General features: G+C 43.1%; 1 protein-coding gene and 1 long non-coding RNA gene across 2 annotated transcripts; one reads left to right on the forward strand and one right to left on the reverse strand.

Moving 5' to 3' along the window:
* The first annotated feature begins 1,629 nt into the window (after positions 1-1,629).
* On the forward strand, positions 1,630-10,889 carry CLRN2 (clarin 2). Its single transcript, XM_032397453.1, has 3 exons — positions 1,630-2,391; positions 7,488-7,667; positions 10,386-10,889. The coding sequence occupies exons 1-3, from the start codon at positions 2,139-2,141 to the stop codon at positions 10,649-10,651; spliced, it is 699 nt and encodes a 232-aa protein (XP_032253344.1). The 5' UTR covers positions 1,630-2,138; the 3' UTR covers positions 10,652-10,889.
* On the reverse strand, positions 8,159-23,020 carry LOC116627612. The gene is made up of 6 exons (XR_004298515.1): positions 22,946-23,020; positions 22,582-22,719; positions 18,530-18,570; positions 10,104-10,206; positions 8,618-8,693; positions 8,159-8,269 (listed from the first exon to the last, which is right to left on the reverse strand). It is a non-coding gene; the product is annotated as an uncharacterized LOC116627612 (long non-coding RNA).
* Positions 23,021-23,205: the final 185 nt, after the last annotated feature.

The following is a 23,205-nucleotide window of genomic DNA, read 5'->3' on the forward strand; positions in this document are numbered from 1 at the left end:
AATTTGTAAAGTGTTAAACATTTAAAATACAGTATACTGCAATTTTTGTATCAGTTTTGGCAATATTGTACATGTTTGTGTCCCCCTCCACCCATATGCAGTGTGGCGTACATGTAGCAGACACACAGATGTTTGCTCAATACATGTGTGCCAGACAAGGCATACAAAAATACGTTCCTGGAGAACAGGATGTCACCCGCAACACAATTAATTATGAGAAGCATCATTACCAGGAACAGAATTGCTAGAAGACTAGATGAGGAGGTCAACACCATTTTTGGTGCCCTCTGTATGCCATAATCTGCGTGTGCTACTTCATTTTACTTTGTACAATAATCCCATGACAGATTAGGAAACTGAGGCACAAGAGTCTCAAGCACTTGCCCAGAGGAGTAGGAATTTGAACCCAGGTCTTCAGGAGAGTTCTACTTAACCACACTTCCATTCAGCATCTCAAGGGTTTGTTGGGAATCATTTGTTTCCCATATTTTTCTAAAATAATCATTCTAAAAATAATTGCTTAATCCCTAAAACACAATAGTTGACATTGGTCCATCATCTGAGGCATAAATACGATGCAAAGGTATTGCGCAGGTCCAAAGCATACTTAACATTACTGTAAGACCATTATTGGTCTTTTATTAATGTGCCAACTCCTCTTCTCAGCCTTTTGTTATGTCTTCATTACCAGAAAAACATTTGCTATTTCAGGGTCACTGTGATGAAGATGAGCTGCTGTATTTCAAAGACCTGAACTCCAGCCCAAGCCCTGTATCCAGTTTTCTCATGAGAGGGGTCATTAGGATAGAACATCCCTTGCCTACCACAAAGGCTTGCTGCAGCATCGGGGTGGGGGGGGGGGAGCAAGCATATGGTAAAAGCCTTTTGTACGAGGAAAAGCTCTACACAAGCTTCAGGGACACTCTTGTTTATTTTCATTGTGGAGAGACCACAGAAGTGAACCCCACTATAGTGAAGGAAACTGACATTTCCATTTCCATGTCCCTCTGGCCCCTCGTTGCTCTCCAAGTGAGGTTTCTGGAACTCCTGTCGGTTAACAATGCAAACTCCGGAACCGCCCCCCCCCTCCAGACCTCTGTGACCAAATAAACATTCTATTGTGCCATTTCGGCCAAATGTGACTCCCCAAAACTATTGAGAGTCGCTGTTACCAGTCTCACATGACATCAAGTTGGCATTCAGTAATGGACTAAAAATCAAAATTGAAAAGCCACAGTATAAAATAGAAAGTAGGGAATATTTCATTCGTGGTGGCTACAGATTAAAAGAAAAAAAAAAACAAAACAGATTTTCAGTATTAGAAGTAAAGCCCCTGACAAGGTGGGTATTTGCTAACACATTAGAAAAACACTTTTCTTTCCCACTTCAGATGACACGAGGTTGTGGGGGAGGGTGCTGTTGGAGGACAGGAATGTGAGTGTTGGGGTCCAGGCTGCCCCAGTCCAGCCACAAACCGACTCCTGCTGCAATTTACCCACAGCAGATTCACCGAGTGATAAATCCAAGTATCATATAGCCTTGTTTACACATTTCAATTAAAAGCCTTGAGAACAGAGGTCATCCAAAAGTATTAATAACAGTTCTGGAGATTCTGACAGCAGTGACATTTTACAGAAAGAAATGCCCAGGCGCACAGCCAGGAGCTCGACATTTGACACCATGCATTGTGGGCAGCATTCAAGTGCTAATCATTACATGCTCAGTTTCCTTCTATTGCATGCATTTTTTGAGAGTAGTTAGTGTCTCTTTATAGTCAGGTTTACCTCGTTTTGCCTGCTAATAACTTCCTGGCCATCAAGAGGTCCACTCCAGGGTAATTTAAATACCTGAAAGGAACAATTAAACCCTCTGCTGAAACAGTAGTCTAGTGGGAGATATACGGTTACTTCCTTCAGTAACACACTCCTCTACACTTGAGTCAGGTGAAGGCGGTCTCTGTAAAGACTTCCGGACGTGCTTGTAGTAAACACGGGCTGTGGAGGCAGGCATTGAGGGAGGACCAGAAGATGCACTGGAAATCCTGAAATGCTGTATTTGGAAGAGCTAACCCTGGAGCAGGGGATTGCAGAGTGTCCAGGGAATGCCGGCCACCTGCAGGATGACCTGCACCCACTAGAATGCCTGGATGGTTCAAAAAGGTGTGGTATGGGCTATCATCTTTACTCAGCTTCTCCTCCTTTATCCTGATCATCATTGCCCTGGCAGCGCCCCACTGGCTGAGTGGGAAAATCCTTTGTCAGACTGGAGTGGACCTGGTCAACGCCACTGATCCAGAGCTGGTCAAGTTCATTGGCGATATTTACTACGGGCTCTTCCGAGGATGTAAAGTTCGACAGTGCGGGCTTGGGGGCCGCCAGTCCCAGTTCACGAGTGAGTATATTCCAGGCACGCAAGCTGCTGTAGAACACTTTTTTTTTTTTTTAATTTGTAAGGGTGCTTATCTCTAACTGTGGGATTTGACTTCTGCCTCAATCTAAGGCATGATGACCACCAAAAGAAAATTTTTTTTCTGTAGAGGCTTATAGAAATATTAAAAATAGAGATTTGTATACTTCTGTAGTTTACCTCTATTAGAAGTAACTATTAAAATACTGATATATGTATCAGACATTCTGCTAAATGCTTTACATGGCTTCTCTCTTTTAAACCTTATAACAAATTTATGAAGAAGGAATTCTTAAACGTTCCCATTTTGCAGAGGACAACACTGAGACTTGGAGAGGTTATATAACTTGCCTGAGGTCCCCCAGCCAGGAAACAGCAGAGCCAGACTTCGGACCCATGCCACGTGACTGGGGTATTATCAGCCAGCCCAGCGCGCTTCCACTTCTGTTTATATAAAAGCTCCATAGTCTGAGAACAGGCAAAGGGGCTGTGAGCCCGGGCTCTGGAATCAGACTACTTGGGTTGAGAGCCCAAGTTGGGCGATCCCTGGAGGGGAGATCTGGGGCAAGACACTGGCAGCTCTCCATGAACGTGAGCAGCCGCTGTCATCAGCTGGCATCTAGTCTCCCCTCAGAGCTGCTGCCCGTGTAAACAGAGCAGAAATACAAGCCCAGCTTCTGAAGGATCTTCTGGGAATTAAAAAACAAAGCAAAGAAGTCAATATTCTGCAAGCCTTTAGAATCAGTTGGATCGCTCGTGAGAACAGTGTCCTACACAACCATAATTCATCAACATAATGCAATGCAAGGGGATAAGGAATTTTACTCATTTGATTTCTATATTTCAGAATTGTAGTTTTTAGAATCCTGCCCAGGGTTAAGTATCTTATTAAATGCATGAAGACAGAAAGCTAAAGCCATTGACAAATATAATAATATGAATTGGCATCACTTATACTAATAAAAGAAATGCATATTTGTTTTGGATAATCAGGAAAAAAAGTCTCTGGGAATATTTATATTTACCCAGCAATTATATTGGGCCAGGGATACTGGAAAAATAGCTCTATTAAAAACATTACACACACACACCAACACACAAACGGAAAACACACACACATAAAGAAATAAAAATAAAGGTCATCCGAAGGAGACCATGGCAACTACACACACGAGGGGATTCTGAATTGGGTCTGTTTGCTCTAAAAGACGTCACTTGGTGAGACAATTGGTGGAACTTGAATGGGGTGTCAGGATTAAGTGGCAGGCTTGTACCAGCATTGACTCAATGATTTGGGTACTGTGGTTCTGCAAGGAAATCTCTTTTTGAATGAAATAGAACCTAACGTACTCAAGGATGCGGGGACAATTTACCTGCAAATGGTTCAGGAGAAAAAAACAAATGCTTTTGTACCATTCTTACAATTTTTGGAAGTTTGGGATTCTTTCAAAACCACACACACACGTACACAATTGAGGGAGAAAAGGCACAATTTTTAAATAGTCATTATTAATTGAAATGAAAGACCTCATAAAGGAAGTTCCCAAGCTTGAACAGGGGAGTGACAATCAATAGCAACAGGACTCCAGAGACTTTAATAAGACAGTGCTTAGGGAATATAATAAAAATAGCCACTGGTAATTATATAGCATGATGTATCATGTGACCATGATAACTGCCTTCTTACATACTAGATAATTTATCTCTTATGTTTATTATTTATTATCTGTCTCCACCCCTATAGAATGTGTTGCCATGAGGGCAAGGATCTTGTTTTATTCATTGATGATCTCAAGCCCCCAGAAGAGTGCATTAAAACACCGGCACTCAAAAACATTGGTTGAATGAATAGCAATAAAGTACTTTTAAATTCATTTGCCCTGGATGTTCCCATGCAAGGCACCAAACTTGTGACTTATGCTACACTAATCCTCCACAACCCTGTCAGGAGAAAACTAAGGCTCGGAGAGGTTAAGCAGCTTGCTGAAGGTCACAGAGCCCTGAATGCTGGAGCCAGACCCCAACCCAGGTTAGCCTGACCCCATAGTTCCTACTTTCCACCATATTGTTCTGGAAGTTGTGAGTGGCAACTTTCCCAAAGCCAGGCATCCCCCCAGTAGTCCTTACTGTTCTCCTGGAGTTCAGCAAAGGGTCATGGGGAGGTGGTGGGTGAATGGGATTCTCAGGGGTGGGAGGATCCAGGGTGGACAGATCCCACTAGAAATGACTGAGTGGTTGCCTGGAGCTGCTGTAACCAAGTACTACCACAAACTGAGTGACTTAAACAATAGAAACATATTCTCATAGTTCTGGAGGCTCGAACTCAGAAATCAGCTTGTCGACAAAGCCATGCTCCCTCTCGAACCAATGGGAGAAGGAGCCTTCCTAGCCTCTTCCAGCTCCTGGTAGCCCCAGGTGTTCTTGGCTTGTGGCCATGTCATCTGGTCTTCACATGGCATCCTCCCCGTGTCTCTTCACATGGTCTTCCCTCCAAGTGTTTCTGTGTCCAAATTTCCCCTTTTATCAGAACACCAATCACATTGGATTAGGGCCCATCTTAACAACCTCATCTTAATTAGCTCTGTAAAGACCCTATTTCCAAGTGAGGTCATATTCTGAAATGCTGGAGATTGGGACCTCACCCCCTCTTTTTTGTGGGGGATGGCAGGGAGGGCATGGTTCAACAGATAATAGAGGATGTGAGGTGGCAGTTGGTAGGTCTAGCATAATTTAGAATCCCCAGGCACAGACACTGGTTCTGGAGAAGGAGCTGAAGCAGACACCAGCTTTGCAGTAGAAGGAGTCCCGAGAAGAACAAAGACTGAGCCCTTCCACAGCAGGGTCAATTAAACCCCTGCCATCCCAGCTCACAGAAATGTAAACTCCCTCTGCCAGAAGCCAGAGTGAAAGGAGCACTTTCTGTTTGCCCACTGGAGGAACTCAATAAATGTCCCTTTCTCTCCTCTAACTTCCCAGAGGGATGCCCCACAGGAAACAGCCCCCGGGGGTTCATCTAACTCGGTCTACTCTCTGAAGCACCAGAACCGTGTGACAATCATAAAGGATGTTTTAATATCAGCTCTGGGTAGGGCAATGTTCAAGAATGTTTAGTTCCCGGCTGCCCTGGGGTGTCCCCAGGGAAGGTATATAAACTTCCATTCACAGAGCCTTGGGTGTGATTCTCTCTGAACACTTTCACTGGAGCTGAGCCAGGCTGTGTCGGCTGGTTTTGCACTGCTGCAGGTTAGGGACAGACTTGCATCTATCACAGCGTTCTCTCACACAGGGCTGAAAGTTTGGAAAGAAAAAAAAAAAAAAACCTAAGGGACACTAAGAAAGGAGAGACGCAATGGTTAAAGAGAAGCCTTGCAAAGAAAAATCCCTTGGATAGAAGCTCAGGGTAAAGTTTCTGATGCCGACAAGATAACCACATGGAGATAAATACAAATGGAAATGCAAAACTGGAAAGAAAGTTAGATTAGAACTAGGATGTAAATATGGAGTGTCTGGAAACTTCTCAATGGAAAGGATTTTAAAGGGAGAAGGACCAAAATTCTAGTTCTCAAGCTTGGGAGGTGCCAACCTTCTGTGACTACAGGGAGGCAGGTGAGCCAGCAAAGAGCCAGAGGGGAAAAGCGTTCAGGAGAGTGAGGGGAACCAGGAAAGCTTTGAGTCCTGGCTCCCCAGGGGGGCGGGGGGCAGAGACAAGGAGGGGCTGGTCCTGACATCAAAGGACGAAGCAGGGAGTTTGGACTCACAACGTGGACCCTGATTTGACCAGGAGGTGCTCAGTAGAAACCCCGGAGTAGCTGCAGAGGAAGGGGTATGCTTGGGCATTCTTTAGCTTTCTTTAGCTTCCGTCATTTTTAATTCCTCAGTGTAATTTCTGAAAACAGTGCTCTAAACTCCATATATCATATGGTATCTAGGACTACAATCCTATATAGAATTCAGAGTCACCTTGCCCAAAGATAAGGGACTTAATGTCCAAGCCTATGCTGAAATGGGTTTAATAAAATCTACCTTATATCCTTGTCACAAGCACTGAATAAAATAATGATGTAAAGGATTTGGCTCTTGACATGACTGTACTCAGTAAATGTTGATTACCCTCCATTCGTAGGCAGCTATTGCTACCCCATTATACTGATGAGAAAACTGAGGCTCTGAGGAGTCACGTGACTTTTCCTAAGTCAGAGAGTAACAATAGAACCGCAACAGCCCTGGCCGCCATTTTGAGAACTCAGTCTTTCCCAGGCAATATCTGCCATACTGTATCATTTACTCTTCATGGCTACTGTGTGGTGGCCAATATAGAGAAAACAGATACAAATTAATATCTCACCAAATTATCCTGCCACATTAATATGGAAAATTAATACTCTAATAGAATACAGTGCACATGAGAAGTAAGGGTCCATCATACATGGGGAAAAATGACTACCTTGCCAAGTCATTATGAGGGATCCAAGATGATGCTCCTAGCTTCCTATCAGTGCTTATTAAGTGCTATTATTATTCCTGTGCACTTCACTTGATCCACTCAACAATCTGGTAAGATGGGTAGGGGAGGCAGGGATTAGAGGATCCTATTTTATACTTGTGGCAAATGAGCAAAACTGGGATTTGAACCCAGATCTTTGGATGTCAGGTCTAGGCTTCACTCTGCTATGCCTTTCTACACTCTTCACAGATGTACCTGAAACCTCTTCTACCTCTCTGATTTCTCTCTGACCCAGATTAAAGCTTTTCAATCGGCCCTCTTTGGCTGACTCTCTTGCCAACCTCCTTTGCTAAAGAGCCACCGTCTAGGGCTCGTGTGCATCAGCTCACACCAGATCCTGGGGCTTTGAAGTCAGTGCAACTTAAATTGCCAGCTAGGGCACATTCCGATTTTGCATCCACTGCCAGAAAGAGAGGATTATTGGCCACCTGAGAAGTCTCCTGCTTTTTGAAAACCCAGCCCTTGCTGCCTTGCCCTCTCTCCCCTCTATTAAAGCTTCTGGGGTAAGCAGGCCTGGACTGTATGAACTTGAGCCCAGCTCTGACACTGAAATATTGGCTGTGTCTTCTCTTCCCAGTCTTCCCACACCTGGTGAAGGAACTCAATGCAGGCCTCCACGTGACAATTCTGCTGCTCCTCTTCTTGGCTTTGGCCCTGGCTCTGGTCAGCATGGGCTTTGCCATTCTCAACATGATCCAGGTTCCATATAGGGCAGTCAACGGCCCCGGGGGCATCTGCCTATGGAATGTCCTGGCAGGTAAGGAAGGCCCCCAGGGAGAGAAATTCACGTCCACTGCCATGACCAGGCTGAGTTCCAAGTAGGTAGGTAGAAGGTGTGCAGGAATTAAAACACCCACCTCAGCCTCCACTTCTCTAATATATAACCTTCCTCATGGGCATGAATGTCCTCTTTACTGAAAGTTGCAGAATCTCTGTCACAGTAAAGAGCCAAATTGGTGGCATGCCTGAGTGGCTGAGGACTTAGAGCAAAGAGGAGAGGTGGGGGTAAGAGGAGAAGAGAGAAGAGAGCTGGGGGTGGCAGGGGGAAGAGAGGAAGAGGGGAAGAGGTGGGGCCACAGCTGTGAGGGTGGGAGGGAGCCTTCCAAATGACAGGAGATGAGCATTTGGCCTCTTTTATAGGCCTCTTTTCATTTAAACCTCACAACCTCCTTATGAGGCAGTATCATTAGACCCATATTTACAGATGAAGATCCTGAAGCTCAGAGAAATTAAAAGCCTTACCCAAGGCCACACAGCAGTAAGTAGCAGAGGTGGGATTCCAACCAACGTACAACTGAGTCTAAGCCCTTTGTCTTTTCTTTAATCCTGGTATCCTTTATAACGATCGTGACCTATTTTCTGAGACAAAAAACAAAAGTGTGTGTTGATTTGGGAGTATATTGATACACAATAATTATGTGAAATTAATGCACATTTAGTTATGCACTTAAAAAGCCATACGTAGCAAAAATAATAAAATTCCCAGAAATGAGGCTGTTTCAGAAAACCTCAGTCAAATGGTCAAGGATCATGATGGCAATAACCCATCACTACGTTTGCTTTGTACAGGGTGACCATAAAGTACACTAGCAGATAATGTTGTTTTAGCATGTATTGTAATGTAATGTCGGTAGATCAGTTACTACGCATTTGCCTGCGTTTGCAGACCGTGACCATCCTATGGAATTACTTATATACATAGCTTACCCCATCTGGACTGCAGGTGTCTTGTTTCCATCCACATGAATCCTCGTAGTGGCTGGCATGTAAAAAGTGCTCAGTCCTACGATTAAATAAATGTTCATCTCTGTCAAGTTACTACATCAGAGAGATGGCGTTCTCAAGCACTACTGATGAGACTATTTTAAAAAGGCAGTTCAACAGAACTTTAGTGTTAAAAGGCATAAAAATATGAATTTTTTTTTTTTTAAAGATTTTTATTTATTTATTTGATAGAGAGAGACACAGCGAGAGAGGGAACACAAGCAGGGGGAGTGGGAGAGGGAGAAGCAGGCTTCCCGCGGAGCGGGGAGCCCGATATGGGGCTCGATCCCAGGACCCTGGGATCATGACCTGAGCCGAAGGCAGACGCTTAACGACTGAGCCACCCAGGCGCCCCAAAATATGAATATTTTTTTAAAGATTTATTTAATTTAGAGAGAGAGAGCGTGAGCGGGGTGGGGAGGCAAAGAGAGAGAGGGACAGAAGCAAACCTCCCACTGAGCGTGGAGCTTGAGGCGGGTCTTGATCCCGTGACCTGGAGATCACCACCTGAGCCGAAACCAAGAGTGGGACTCAACCAACTGAGCCACTCATGAGCCCCGAAAACATGAATATTTTTTAATTAAACAAATCCAAATAGGGGTTTATACTAAGGCCATAACTGGAAAAGAGCACAGAGATGTTTATAAAAAGGTGTTCATATGTTCTGCAGCACTTTGTAATACCAAAATTTAGTTGCAATCTAGATATCCAGAAATAAAGTCATACCCAATTAAACTTAATTAAATTAAGTAGGTGTGTTGCTTGAAGAACATATTATGCACCAGTTCAAAGTGGTGCTTTAACAGAATATTTAACAATATAGACAAATGTTCAAGTAAAGGGGAAAAAACAAGCAGAAAACGGTAAGAGCTTCAGAATACAATTCTGTTAAAGAGAATACATTAAAACGTTCAAAGTATTTATACCTGGCTTTTAGGATAAAAGTGAATTTGTATTTTCATCTTTGTGATTTTCTCTGGTGTCCAAATTTTCTTTAATGAAGACATAATAATCTAAGCAAAAAGCATGATAAATGTGTTTTTTAAATATTAAAAGCAAGCAGTAGAAAAGTAGAAAGGAAGAGAGAGACGTGGAGGTCGGAAGCAACAGGTAGGGAAGTAGGTGAAGTTTGGAACCCTTCCAGGTTCCCGTCTACTTCCTCTCCTCCTTCTCTTACCTCCTCTTCTTACCCTTAAGCGTGGAAAAGGGATAATTAAAGAAGAGAGAACAGTCCAGCCCTGGGTTGGACCCCCAGTCTGCACACCGAGGGGTTCTTAATCCTCCCACAGAGGCCTCAGGGTCTCCATCCAAACCCCCAGATATGGAGAGACTGAACGTACCCAAACGTGGATACGCCGTGTTGGGTAAGGGAATGCAGTTGATCTGAGATGAAGCCTACTCTCTCTCTCCCACACCTCTCCCCACTCACAGTGTGAATTATCCGCTGCTTTTAAAAGCACACGAAAAGGTGTGTCATCCCCAGGTGCCTGGCTGCTCCATCGGTAGAGTGCATGACCCCGCGCCTTGGACTCCTGAGGTAGAGGAGGAGGGGAGAGTTTACTTAAGGAAAAAAAAAAAAATCATTGTGTCACCCTAAGAAATTTTTCAACCCAAAGCAAGCTTGTCGCCTGTGCCACAGAAATGCCACCTCACAGAGGGCCGGCACAGCTGTACCGAGGAGCGCTGAACGAGGGTGACGTTTGGGTTGCAGGTGGAGTCATGGCACTGGCCATCACCAGCTTCATGGCCGCGGTCAAGTTTCACGACCTCACCGAGCGCATCGCCAACTTCCAGGAGAAGCTCTTCCGCCTCGTGGTGGTGGAGGAACGGTACGAAGAGTCCTTCTGGATCTGCGTGGCCAGCGCCTCGGCACACGCCGCAAACCTGGTAGTGGTGGCAATCAGCCAACTTCCACTCCCGGAGATTAAGACCAAAATCGAAGAGGCCACAGTCACGGCTGAGGATATCCTGTATTGATCGCCCTCTGCGGCTCACACCCTCTCCTGAGTCAGTTCTGCAGTGGGAACAGGGACCTCCCTGCGTGCGCAGGCTTTGCAGTCCAGGGCGCCCGTGTTCTGGAAGGTAAGGAGAAGGAAGTGCAGGGAGGAAGGGCGGTCCCTGGACCAGGCAAGAAAGCTTTCCCGAACTCTGGCCTCTCTGCCCTTCCCTCTCACTGACCTTGGAGTTAGAGACTCGGCCACTTGCCAGCCGTGTGATCACTGGACAGTTCACTTAATGTCTGCTTCTCACTTTCCTCATCTGTGAAATGGGGGTATAAGACCTCCCAAGGTTGTAATGAGGTTTAAATGGGCAATATTGTTGCCAACCTTTGAATCAATATATGTATCTGTGATTAGAGAGCTCTACAGATATAAGGTGATGAACACTCCAGTAAATGCCTGTCGACCCCTGCTCTGTTCCACACAATATTAGAGGGGGGAGGAAAGAGGCATATGGTAACATTCCCGTCCTCCAGAAACATTTCATCCTTCCACAGGATAGGCATCAGATAGGAACAGTAACACTAAGAATGAAAATAATTGCCTTTTTTCCTTTTTTTTTTTTAAGATTTTATTTATTTATTTGAGAGAGAGTAAGCTATAGAGACAGAGAGAGAGAACACAGGAGCGGGGGGGGGGGGAGGGGCAGAGGGAGAGGGAGAGGGAGAAGCAGACTCCCCGCTCAGCAAGGAGCCCGATGAGAGACCCCATCCCAGGACCCCGGGATCGTGACCCGAGCCAAAGGCAGACGCTTAACCAACTGAGCCACCCAGGCGTCCCTGCCTTTTTTTTTTCTTTAGTGGTTACTACATACTGGACACTATTCTAGAAGTCCTACATATACCGGGTCCTCACTATAAGTTCAGATTGTTGGTACTACTTTATTTCCATTTTATAGATGAAGAAACTAATGTATCCAGACATTGGGTAACTTGCTGAGGTCCAGAATTCAGTTGAGGAAGTCTGGAACCAAAGTGTATGCTTGTAACCACTTTGCTAATCCGCTGCTGGATGGTCAAGCAGTTGGAATGCAGTGTGATAAATGCTAGGACAGTACATGCATGGAGGACTGAGGGAAGGAATTAGTTCTCCTGCACGGGATGTGGTATTAAAGAAAGTATCACAGGGTTGACATTTGATCGGAACTTGGAAAGATGAGTAGACTCTTTCCATTGGGGAAGGAAGCAGGTTTGGAGAAGGGCATTTCAGGATGAGTCAGCAGTGAGGGGAAGGCATAAGGGATGGAATTACAAAGGGGCCTGGAAGCATGTGAATACCCAGCGGGATTAGAATGTTGTCCTAATTCATGAGTTAGATAAACCCCATTGCTTTGTGTTGGGTTTCCCTTAGGCAGTACTATGATGGTTAATTACCTGTTCCAACTTGGCTAGGCCACTGTACCCAGATATTCGGTCAAACACTATTCTAGATGTTTTTGTGAAGGTGTTTTTTGAATGGGATTAACATTTCAATCAGTAGACTTTGAGTAAGAGAGATTGCCCTCCAGGATGTGGGTGGGCCTCACCCAATCAGTTGAAAGCCTTAGGATAAAGACTGACCTCCCTCAAGGGATTGGGAATTCTGCCAGCAAGCTGCCACTGGCCTCAAACTGCAACTCTTCCCTGGATCTCCAGCCTGCCAGCCCAGCCTGCAAATTTTGGACTTGCCAGTCTGCACAGTCATGTGAGCCAGTTAAAAAAAAAAAAAAAATTCTCTGGGGCACATGGGTGGCTCAGTCGGTTAAGCTTCTGCCTTCGGCTCAGGTCATGATCCCAGGGTCCTGGGATCGAGCCCCGAATCGAGCTCCTTGCTGAGCGGGGAGCCTGCTTCTGCCTCTGCCTCTGCTTCTCCCCCTGCTCATGCTTGCGCTCTCTCTCTAATAAATAAAATAAAATCTTTAAAAAAAGAATTCTCTTTCCTTCTGCCTGTCTTTCTCTCTCTTTGCACACACATGTCCTATTGATTCTGTTTGTCTGGAAAGCCCTTGCTCATACAGGTACCAAACTCTATTAATTTACTATCCCTACAATGCCTGCTGGGGTGAATCCTTTCTCAGGTCCCCTGTCTTCATGCCAAGTAAAAGTTATCTCATCCCCTAAATTTGTTCCATCTAAAATGACCACCCGATTTGGACTTACTTTACCTTTGCTTGACACTGAGCTTCTGGAGGTTTCCATGGCATCTTTTCTGTTCTAATTGCTCATGATTCCCTGCTGGGCCCATCTGTCCCTTCCAGCCCTCTATTCCCATCCCACAGCCTCAGTACTGCTTAGCAGACGGATGTCACTCATCAAATATGCAGATGGCACAGGGCTGGAAGGGGTAGTTAACGTGATAGGAGATGGATCCAAGAGACAGTGGCAGAGTGCCGAGCTGGGTTGGGAAAACGACTGGAAATGTCAATGTCCTATCAAGTTTACCATAAAGTCCTGCTGACCGTTGAAAAATAAATCATACGGAAGACTGGCAACAGTTTATTATATGGTAAATATCTGAGAGCCTTGTTACATTTATTCATTCAATGAGTATTGAAATTGATCTAGGGGCTGGGAGTAGAGCAGAGAACAGACAGACAAAAATCCTTGCCCTCCAGAGATTTCATTCTCTGAGTGCCTGAGGCTGATTCACACTGGACCGCGTGGGATGTGCTTGCTAACCACATTAGCCCGGCCACAGCCTTCAGCGTGAGCACTGCTTCAGGTGTGTGCAGAGCAAATTCACTTTTGCCTCTAGTAGTGGAATGATTTCATCAAGATGCTAACCTTGACCAAGATGGATGTGTTCCAAGGAGTCCAAGTGCAGGCTTTTGTGAATTTTCCTGGCAACTGAGTTCAGAGCTTTCAAGGGTTTCAGAAGCATCTATAACACCTTGAAAGTGTCAAACCGTGACCACCAGGTGACACCCACCTGGTATAAACACAGCATCGTGTCCCCTGGGGTCCTGGGGACCCCTCTCCATTCCCTCTTATGAAGTAACTAAGCGATTCATAGGCTCTTATTCCCCCCCACCAAATTGCAGACTTGAGTGGTTCCCTATTGCTAATGTCTAAATAGGAAATAAATTCCTTTTTTAAAAATTAAGTGTCTGGCGTTCAAAGTCACCAAAATGGGCTGTAAGTAAATAATTGGTGTGAAAGTAAAATCTCAGGCCCAGAGCCCATCGAAATGGTTATATTTTTCCCACACCTAGGAAAAAAAAAAATCACCAAACTCACTTCCTGCCTAATGCTTCAAGTCACCCTTGGTAGTGGCTGGGGGTCAAATGGGGGAAAAGTGTTAATGTGCCTTAGGTGAGGCCCAGCCCTTTCGACGTCTCCATTCCTCAATTACAAAATGAGAAGTTGCAAACTACATGATAATGACCACCATCTAGTGTGGGCCAGGCACTCTCCATACTTTCTTCCTCATTCTGACAACAATTATTCAAAATAAATATTTTTGTCTTTATTTTACAGATGAGCAATTTTAGGTTCAGAGAACTGATGTAGCTTGCTCAGGTCACCTTATTAGTAAATAAGGGAGAAAGGATTCAACCCCCATCTGCACAAGGCCAAGGCCATTGTTTTCCCTACTGCACCATGACTACCTTTCTTGAAAGACGTCTAAGGCCCCTTCCCAGGGCTTCTGCAGGTGGCTATGTGAGTTACACCCGGCCCAAGAGGTAGCTCTTCAAATCTATCCCATGCCCCCCCTGGCTTGTCATGGCCTGCACCCTTGGGAAAGTTTCCACCCAGAGGGGGTGTCTTCTAATGTTCACCAAAGTGTCTGATGGGCTCCCAGGGCCCCATTCCTTCTAGCCTAGCAGTCCATGTAAAGTCAAACTGTTAATCGTAACATTATTCTGTAACATTGGTTAGAGTGTGATAATGATGATTAATTCTCATATGTCCTTTAAAGGTAACTATCATATGCATACATTGATATATCATTACTGATACTGCAGAGATCAAAGCCATTGCAACTGAGCTAATTTCAGGGAAGTAATTCATTATCAGCGAAACGAAGTCCTACTTCACGTTCACTCTGTGACTTTGGGCAGTACGTGATGTCTCGGTCTGTTTGGGCTGCGATAACAAATTACCATCGACTGGCTGAAACGACAGAAATGTATTTCTCACAGTTCTGGAGGCTAGAGTCAACGATCAAGGTGCTGGCAGATCTGGTGTCTGGAGAGAGCCTGTGTCCTGGCCTGCAGACGGCCAGTTTCTTGTAGCCTCACGTGACAGGGTCAGAGTGCCAGAGACCAGAACACGCTCTCCCGTCCCTCCGTATAAAGGCACTAATCTCACTCATCAGGGCTCCACTCTCATGGCCTAAACCACCCAAAGTCCCCACCTCTTAAATACATCACACTGGGGGGTAGGATTTCAACATATGGATTTGGGGAGAACACAAACACGGGCCATAAAACAGGATTTTCACTAATGAAGACATACCAATAAAGTATGCAATCAATCAAAGACTTTTGGATAGCAAAAACCCTTCCATGTCAAATCAGAACAGAGTTATGTTACAAATACATTCCTCTCTCTATCAAGAAAAATAGGAAACCCTCTGAAAATTGGATTAAACAGTTCTTCACACTTCCGAAGAATGTAATGAAAATGCTTGCTCTTTCACTGAAAAAATAAAATAAAAAACTGTTTTCTAAATCATAAGGTTGCTGTGCAGCGGTTGGTGGTCAGTGAGAACTAATGCATGCTTTAGCAAAAATGTCCAACGTAATCCAAAATAACAATTGTATTAGTCTCCTATTGCTGCTGAAGCAAACTGCCATGAACTTGGTGGTTGATAACAACATGCATTTATTATCTTAAGAGTTTTGGAGGCCAGAAGTCCACAATGGGCCTTCCTCGGGTAAGTAAAGCTATTGGCAGGGTGGCCTTCCTTCTGGAGGCTCTAGGGGAGAGTGTGTTTTCCTGCTTTCCCGCCTTCTAGAGGCTGCCTTCATTCCTTGGCTTGGGGCTCTTTCCAGCAATGATGTCCCTCCAACCTCTGCTTCCATCATACAGGTGATGATTCTGAGGACTGTGACCCACATGCCTCCCTCTTATGAGGATCCTTGTGACTCCATTGGGCCCACCCAGCTAATCTGGGACATCTTTGGGGGACATTTTTCTGCCTACCAGAGCAATGTTACTAAAATCCAGAATTTCTTGATCTAACAATATTCCTGAAAAATAAATAAATAAATAAGGTTTGGATATTAAACAAATGAGCAATCACCTACATCACCCACATGGAGTTCAAATACTTATACAACATGTGGGGTACATCTTTGGAAATCATAGGGGGGCAGAAGGAGACTCTGGTAAGGCACAGGGAATCTCAAAAGTGAACCATGATCTCGGGATATGATGCTGGAGAAGGACACAGCCACTCAGAGAAGTTCCTGTGCCCATTTTATTTTATTTTTTTTTAAAGATTTTATTTTTTTATTTGAGAGAGAGAGAGCAAGAGAGTGTGAGAAGGGGAAGGGGCAGACGGAGAGGGAGAAGCAGACCCCCCACTGAGCGGGGAGCTTGATCCCAGGACCCTGAGATCATGACCTGAGCTGAAGGCAGACGCTTAACCGACTGAGCCACCCAGGCGCCCTCCTGTGCCCATTTTAGATGAATTTCTATATGTGACAGATTTCTTCTCCTCCCTCTCCCCCTCCCCATCCTCCCCCTGCTGATCCTCCTCCCCCTGCCCCCCTCCTCCACCTCCTTCTCCTTTTAGTTTTGGTTGTTAAACTAAGTGGAGCTTCATAAGAAACCTATGTAATTATGACACACATAAAATTCTTGCCAAATATATTAGGTTTCACGCTCTCCTTTGCTCCTATAATCGCATTTTCTTTTCTACCACAATGTCAACAGTTAGTCAGCAAATAAGAGTTCCCACTTGACATAACTACCATCTGATCCCTACTGAGTATTTGCCATGTGCCAGGCTTTGTGCTGAGTACTCCACATGCATCAGCTCCTTGTATCCTCACCAGAACCCTGAGAAGTACTTACTCTAATCATCAGTTTTGAAATTGGAAATCTAGTTTTCTCATTTGTAAAATAACCAGCTTGCATAAGATAATCTCTGATTTTCCTTCCCACTCTAAAATGTTATTTTTAATGCGAAATAATATGTTCAAATTTATCACAAATAGAGGACCTACTACATACCAGGCCCTAAGCTCAGCACTTTCATTTGGGCTACGTGGTAATGTGCGAGGGACATGCCCCATGTATACGCTAAAAATTCAATATTGAAATTCAACTAAATTCAACTAAGATTCAACTAAAAATTCACCAGTTCAACTACATATTGAATATATATGCATTTCTGTGATATTCATAGGTCAAGTTCTCAGCTAAATAAAACAAATTTATACAGGGCATATGACTATTTGTTTTATTGTTTTTGTTTTGGAAAAAATAATAAGTAACAATGACAAACAACTTTGCAACAACAGTGATTTTTCTTTTGCCATTTGGGGAAGAATCAATAGGATGTAATGCATTTTTTTTTCTTTTGTAACAATTCTCTCAAGATTTTAAAAGGTAGGACAAAAAGTGTCCATTCTATGGAAAAGGAGATGCTGATGTGAAGCCAGTGGACCTTCTTGGTACTGCTCAAGAGAACGGTGAGCCAATCCGTAGGGAAACCCTGTTGTCCCTGCTGATGGTCACCCTGGGCATCCCCAGCTAGAGCAGCCCACGTGAGAGGCAGCTCACTATATACCCACTCTTTAGTAATTATATTGCCAGGGTGATCTCTGTCTCCAGAGCAAATTATTCAAAGTTTTACTTTGGTTTTGAAAAGCAATGTTCCTTGTAGTGAGCAGGCAGTAAAGCCATTTCAAAAGCCCAACTTCAGGGGCGCCTGGCTGGCTCAGTCAGTAGAGCATGGGACTCTTGATCTCCGGTTGTGAGTTTGAGCCCCACGTTGGGTATAGCGATTACTTAAATAAATAAATACATACATACATACATACATACATACATACCCAACTTTAGGGGTTCTACTGTAGGAGATTCTTAGGGTGGAAAAAAATTCTAGAAAATTCATAAGTTGATCATTTCTTCATGTTTTGTAAGGGTGCCTTTTTTTCTTTTCTTTTTCTTAGGATTTTATCTACTTATTTGACAGAGAGAAAGAGTGAGAGAGTACAAGCAGGGGGAGCAGCAGAGGGAGAGGGAGCCGACTCCCCACTGAGCAGGGAGCCCGATGTGGGGCTCGATCCCAGGACCCTGGGATCATGACCTGAGCCGAACGCTCAACCGACTGAGCCACCCAGGCACCCCGTGGGTGTCTTCTTTTAAGATTCTCATCTAGAAGGCTTTATCTCTGTCAGTTATCACTTATAGCAAATATTAACAAGTTATTTAGAACTTATAAAATTATGCCAAAAACACTATTTTATAGCTGAGAAAGCAGAGTGGGAATACATTACTTTTTCAAGTTTCCTTTGTGTATCAAGTTTCATACCAGTCAGTGTAAATTACAGTACTACAGTAAAATAGGTAATATTACACTTATTAAAGTTATACATTCAGAGAATCAGTTCTTCTTTAAATTGAAGTCTGGCTTACAAAGCTTATTATTCTATTTATAAGGCTAGCAAATCTTAAATGGTCACTTTCAAAAGGCTTTTGATTCTTTGGTCCCATTTACAAATGTAGTTAAATAAACATCTTGAAATAACCTGTATACGTTTATTCAATTTCTTTTCTAAGCACTCCAATTAACTGACAAAATTTAATAATTCTTCTAATGAATTAAATTTAAAATACTGTGAACCTACATTCTTATAAATGTTCTAACACTGCATATAAATGGAGTATGATTCCAGATCAAGCGGAATTGCAAGACTGACCTGTTTCGTGTAGACCACCTCCTCTTAATCATCACCAATACCTAAAATAGTAAATATGCACAGATTTTAATCTGAAAAATAACAATACTTCGATATTTGTTTCTTTTAGATATTTTTACACTTATTTTGAAATCTTGTCAAGGCAAGATGCTTACTCACTAAGGAAACAATTATACCATCTCTCAAATTTTCAGGAATTGCTTTCCCACATATTTCAGGAATTAACTCTCAGAAGGCTTGAGGTCACATTATGATCTTCAGTCTTGCCTCAAATACCACCTCCTAAATGACTCCCCAATTCAATACTGAAAGCTGTCTCACACCTCCCCCAGTATTGCTGATCTCCCCTACCCTGCTCTAAGTGTTCTTTTTACTTAATTTTAACATCCCACATAATTGGTATGTTTATTATGTTTGTATTTATTGTCTGTCTTCTCCCTTGAGAATGTCATCTCTATTAGGACAGAGATCTTTCTAGGTTTTTTGCTTATTGGTGTATCTCAAGCACCCAGAACTGTTCCTAAATTATATAGAAAACAAAGTTTTTATAGACACACAAAAAACTTAAAACACACAAATAAAAATTTTAAAGTGTCCCCTTTCCTCCCTCAACCCCACTTCCAAAAGTGACCATTTCTACATCTCTGTACATTTTCCTATACTCTTTTGTAAGTATACATTTACTTTTTTTTTTTCTTACACACTGGATTATTTGTATACATATTGTTCTGTGATTTGGAACGCATATTTCTAATCAAGCCACCTTCTTCTGGAAAAAATGTTGGACAATATAACTCTTCTTTTTATAAGGAGAAAAATCATATATGACAAAAAAGGGGCTGTCACTTTTTAGATCAATCATTTGGTCGCAGGAATTCAGGAAAGGGAGAGGTACATATAAGTAGTAGTCAATAAAGTTTCTTGGGAAAGCGACTGGAGCTAAAGTAAATGTGTTTCACCCTGGCCGAGAGGATGCACGACCAAGAGAGACACGAGAAAGCAGGGCATCCAGGACAGACAGACTGGGTGTGTTCTGTGGACAGTGGGCAGATGGGCTGGAGAGAGCAGAAGACTGCATATTAGCAGATAAGTTTATAATATTTGCCGTCTTGCAGAAAATATATCCTACATGCCAGGTACTATGCTAAGCACTTGATGAGCTTTATCTGTGTTATCACATTTAATTCCCATGGCAATTTTTTAGCTTTTAATTTTGACATGATTTTAGACTTACAGAAAGTTGCAAATGTAGTACAAGGAATCCCTCCATATCCTTTGCCTAGATTCTCTACGTGTTAACATTTTACCGCATTTGCTTTATCATATTCTCTCTCCTCTCTTCACCTCTTTCTTGTTCTGTGTGTGTGTTTGTGTGAGCAAGTGTATGCATGTGTGCAGGTGTGTGCACGTGGGTGTGCATGTGTGTGCGTGCTGTGTGTGTACACATGAGCACATGTGTGTGGGTGTGCACGTGGGTGTGCATGTGTGCGTGCTGTGTGTGTGCACATGTGTGTGGGTGTGCACGTGGGTGTGCATGTGTGTGCGTGCTGTGTGTACACATGTGCACATGTGCGTGGGTGTGCACGTGGGTGTGTGCATGTGTGTGCGTGCTGTGTGTGTACACATGTGCACATGTGCATGGGTGTGCACGTGGCTGTGCACGTGGGTGTGTGCATATGTGTGCTGCTGTGTGTGTACACATGTGCACATGTGCGTGGGTGTGCACTATGTGTGTGCACGTGTGCTCATGTGTGCAGGCGTGTGTGTGCATAAACTGTCGCTGAAGCATTTGAGAGTAAGTTGCAGACATCTTACCCCTTACCTCTAAATACTTTAATATGTATATCCTTTAAAAATATTTTTTAAAGGCATTCTCTTATATAACCACACTTCAATGATCAAAATCAGGAAATTAACACTGACACAGTTCTGTTATCTCATCTACAGATCTTATTCCAATTTTGCCAACAGTTCCCTTAGTTTGTTTTTTGCTTTTTGGTTTTTTTTTTTTAAGATTTATTTATTTATTTGAGAGAGAGAGTGAGCAGGGGAAGGGGCAGAGGGAGAGAGAGCTCTCAAGCAGACTCCCCACTGAGCATGGAGCCTGACATGGGGCTCGATCCCAGGACTCTGAGATCATGACCTGAGCTGAAATCAAGAGTCAGCTGCTTAACTGACCGAGCCACTCAGGCACCCCTATCGTTTGTTTTCTTTCTAACGTGATGCAGAGTCCAGGTTGCATTTAGTATCACATCTCTTTAGTCTCCTTTAAACTTGAACAATCCCTCAGTCCTTTTTGTCTTTTATGACCTTGACCTATTTTGAAGAACACAGGTCATTTATTTTATAGACTCTCCCTCAGTTTGGTTTTCCTTAGATTTACCTGTGCATTCTCAGCAGGAATCACCTCTGACATGAGGTTGGGACCATCTCAGTACATCCTATAGGAGGCATTTGGTATCTTTTGTCCTATTTCTGGTGGTATTAACTTTGATCACTTGGAGAGTGGTATTGTCAGATTTCTCCACTGTGGTTGCTCTCTTCCCCATTCAAATTAGTCAGTATCTTCTTGAGAGATATTTTGACACTATGTGAACAGCTTATTTCCCATCAAATTCTTACCCACTAGTTTTAGCATCTGTTGATGTTTCCTGTCTAAATCAATTATTATGATGGTTACGAAATGGTTCTTTTCCTAATTCCATTATTCCTTCTACATGTATTACTTGGCATTTTACTGTAAGGTAGAATCTATATATTCATTCATATATTTTTATCAGTATGAGCTCACAGATTCCTATTTCACTCTATGGCTTATTATCCATTCCTATTTCATTATTTATTTTGATGCTCAAATAGTTCCAAATGTGACCAGTGAGAGTGCCTTCTGGTAGCTCCTTTTGACATGTCCACACTTCTCTGGGCACTCCTTTACCTGCGGCACAGCAAGTCCCATTTGGGATTAGGGACCACTGCTCACCCACTCTGGAGGACTAACTAGTATGAGAACTGTCCTTGCCCACCTCATCCTTGCCAAAGCAACAGAGGAAAGAGAGAAGATGGCATCCCCTAGAAAACCAAACACCATGTCATTGTCATTAGGTGCTTAATTGTCAAGCACTCACTGAAAAACGGATTGAATTTAACTTTGATTTTGAAGTTTATCAGAAACCCCTTCTCTGGGATTTTCTTTTAATAAAAATTCATTATCATTGGTGAATGGGATGCATCCTTGCCAGATTTTCACTATGAGTGACCATAAATTGTGCATTGTTTGTGGAAAAGATAACATAATGAATTACGTCATGATGTAATAAGACAATTTTAAAAAGAGAAACCTTTTATTCCAAAACCCCAACATTTTTAACACTTTCATTGAGGATTAATTTATACGCCATGAACTGCAGTCATATAAGGTGTACAGCTCAAAAAAATTAATAAATAAAGTATATGACTCAATGGTTTTCAGAGTGTTTACAGAATTGTGCAAACATCACCACAACTTTAGAACATTTTCATGGCCCCGAAAGGAGACCATGTACCCTAGCATTCCTCTCCCTCTCTTCCACGCCCAGTGTAGGCAACCACTAATGTACTTTCTGTCTTATGGGTTTGCTTATTCTAGACATTTCTTATAAATGGATTTACACAATATGGGGTTTTTGTGACTGGGTTCTTCCATTTAGTCTGTTTTCAAGGTTCATCCACGTCGTAGCATAATGTCCCAATACTGTAACTTTTGTATGCCATCATTGTGTCTCTCATCCCAAATAAGTACAGCGTGTACTTATTTTCCTTCCCCTTTCTTCACATAAAAATATCAAGCCTATTATTTTTTTAATTTCCACATAGTTCTGTTCTTTATCACTTTTAATGGCTATGTCAGTATTGAATCTCATGACATCCCTCTGCAGTGGAAATTTCCAGGTCTGACATTTCAGACAATCCCATCAGATCCTATAATCCCTTACTCATCCCATCATTAAAGACAAATCTGTTTATGAAATCTGAGTCAAAGGATAGCACGTAACAATGATCATTTTAATACTCACTTGTTCCCTCTGCAGCTAAATGAAGGTTTTATCCCAGGGAGCCTGTGACACCATCTCGAGGGCTGACTAACCGCAGCGTGACATCCTCTTCCCGGTTTCTCCCCAGCAGACATCGAAGTCACTGCCATTGTTCCTCAACTAAGGGCCATTGTGACAAAATGCAAAAAATAAGCTTTCCAGAACATCTTCATTATAACATTAGCACTTCTTTCTCATGCCTGTTTATAAACAAATGGACTTTTGGGGCTTTTTTTACTTTTTGTTAGGGAAATATTTGAATCTATTTAAAAGCAGAGAGACTACTCTAATGTAGTCCCCTTTCCCAGCAATGATCAACCCAAGGCTAATCTTGTTTCATCTGTACCTTCACCTCCACTCTCCCACCTCCAACGACAAAAGCTTCTCACTAAAAATATTTTCCAATATTTACTTGGGATGCCCCTGCCTTGTCCTCCCATTGATATGATTATTTTAACTTTATTTTCAATAGGTATTTTGGGAGAACTACTACATGTCCAGCACTGGGTCCTGAGGCTACAAAGATGAATAGGACATTGTTTGGGTAGTTTACAGACCAGGAAGGAAAAACACAAACCATCCCATTTGATTATGACATGAGGTTGG

The sequence above is a fragment of the Phoca vitulina genome, unplaced genomic scaffold, assembly GCF_004348235.1.
Source record: "Phoca vitulina isolate PV1807 unplaced genomic scaffold, GSC_HSeal_1.0 scaffold3, whole genome shotgun sequence".
Lineage (NCBI taxonomy): Eukaryota > Metazoa > Chordata > Mammalia > Carnivora > Phocidae > Phoca > Phoca vitulina.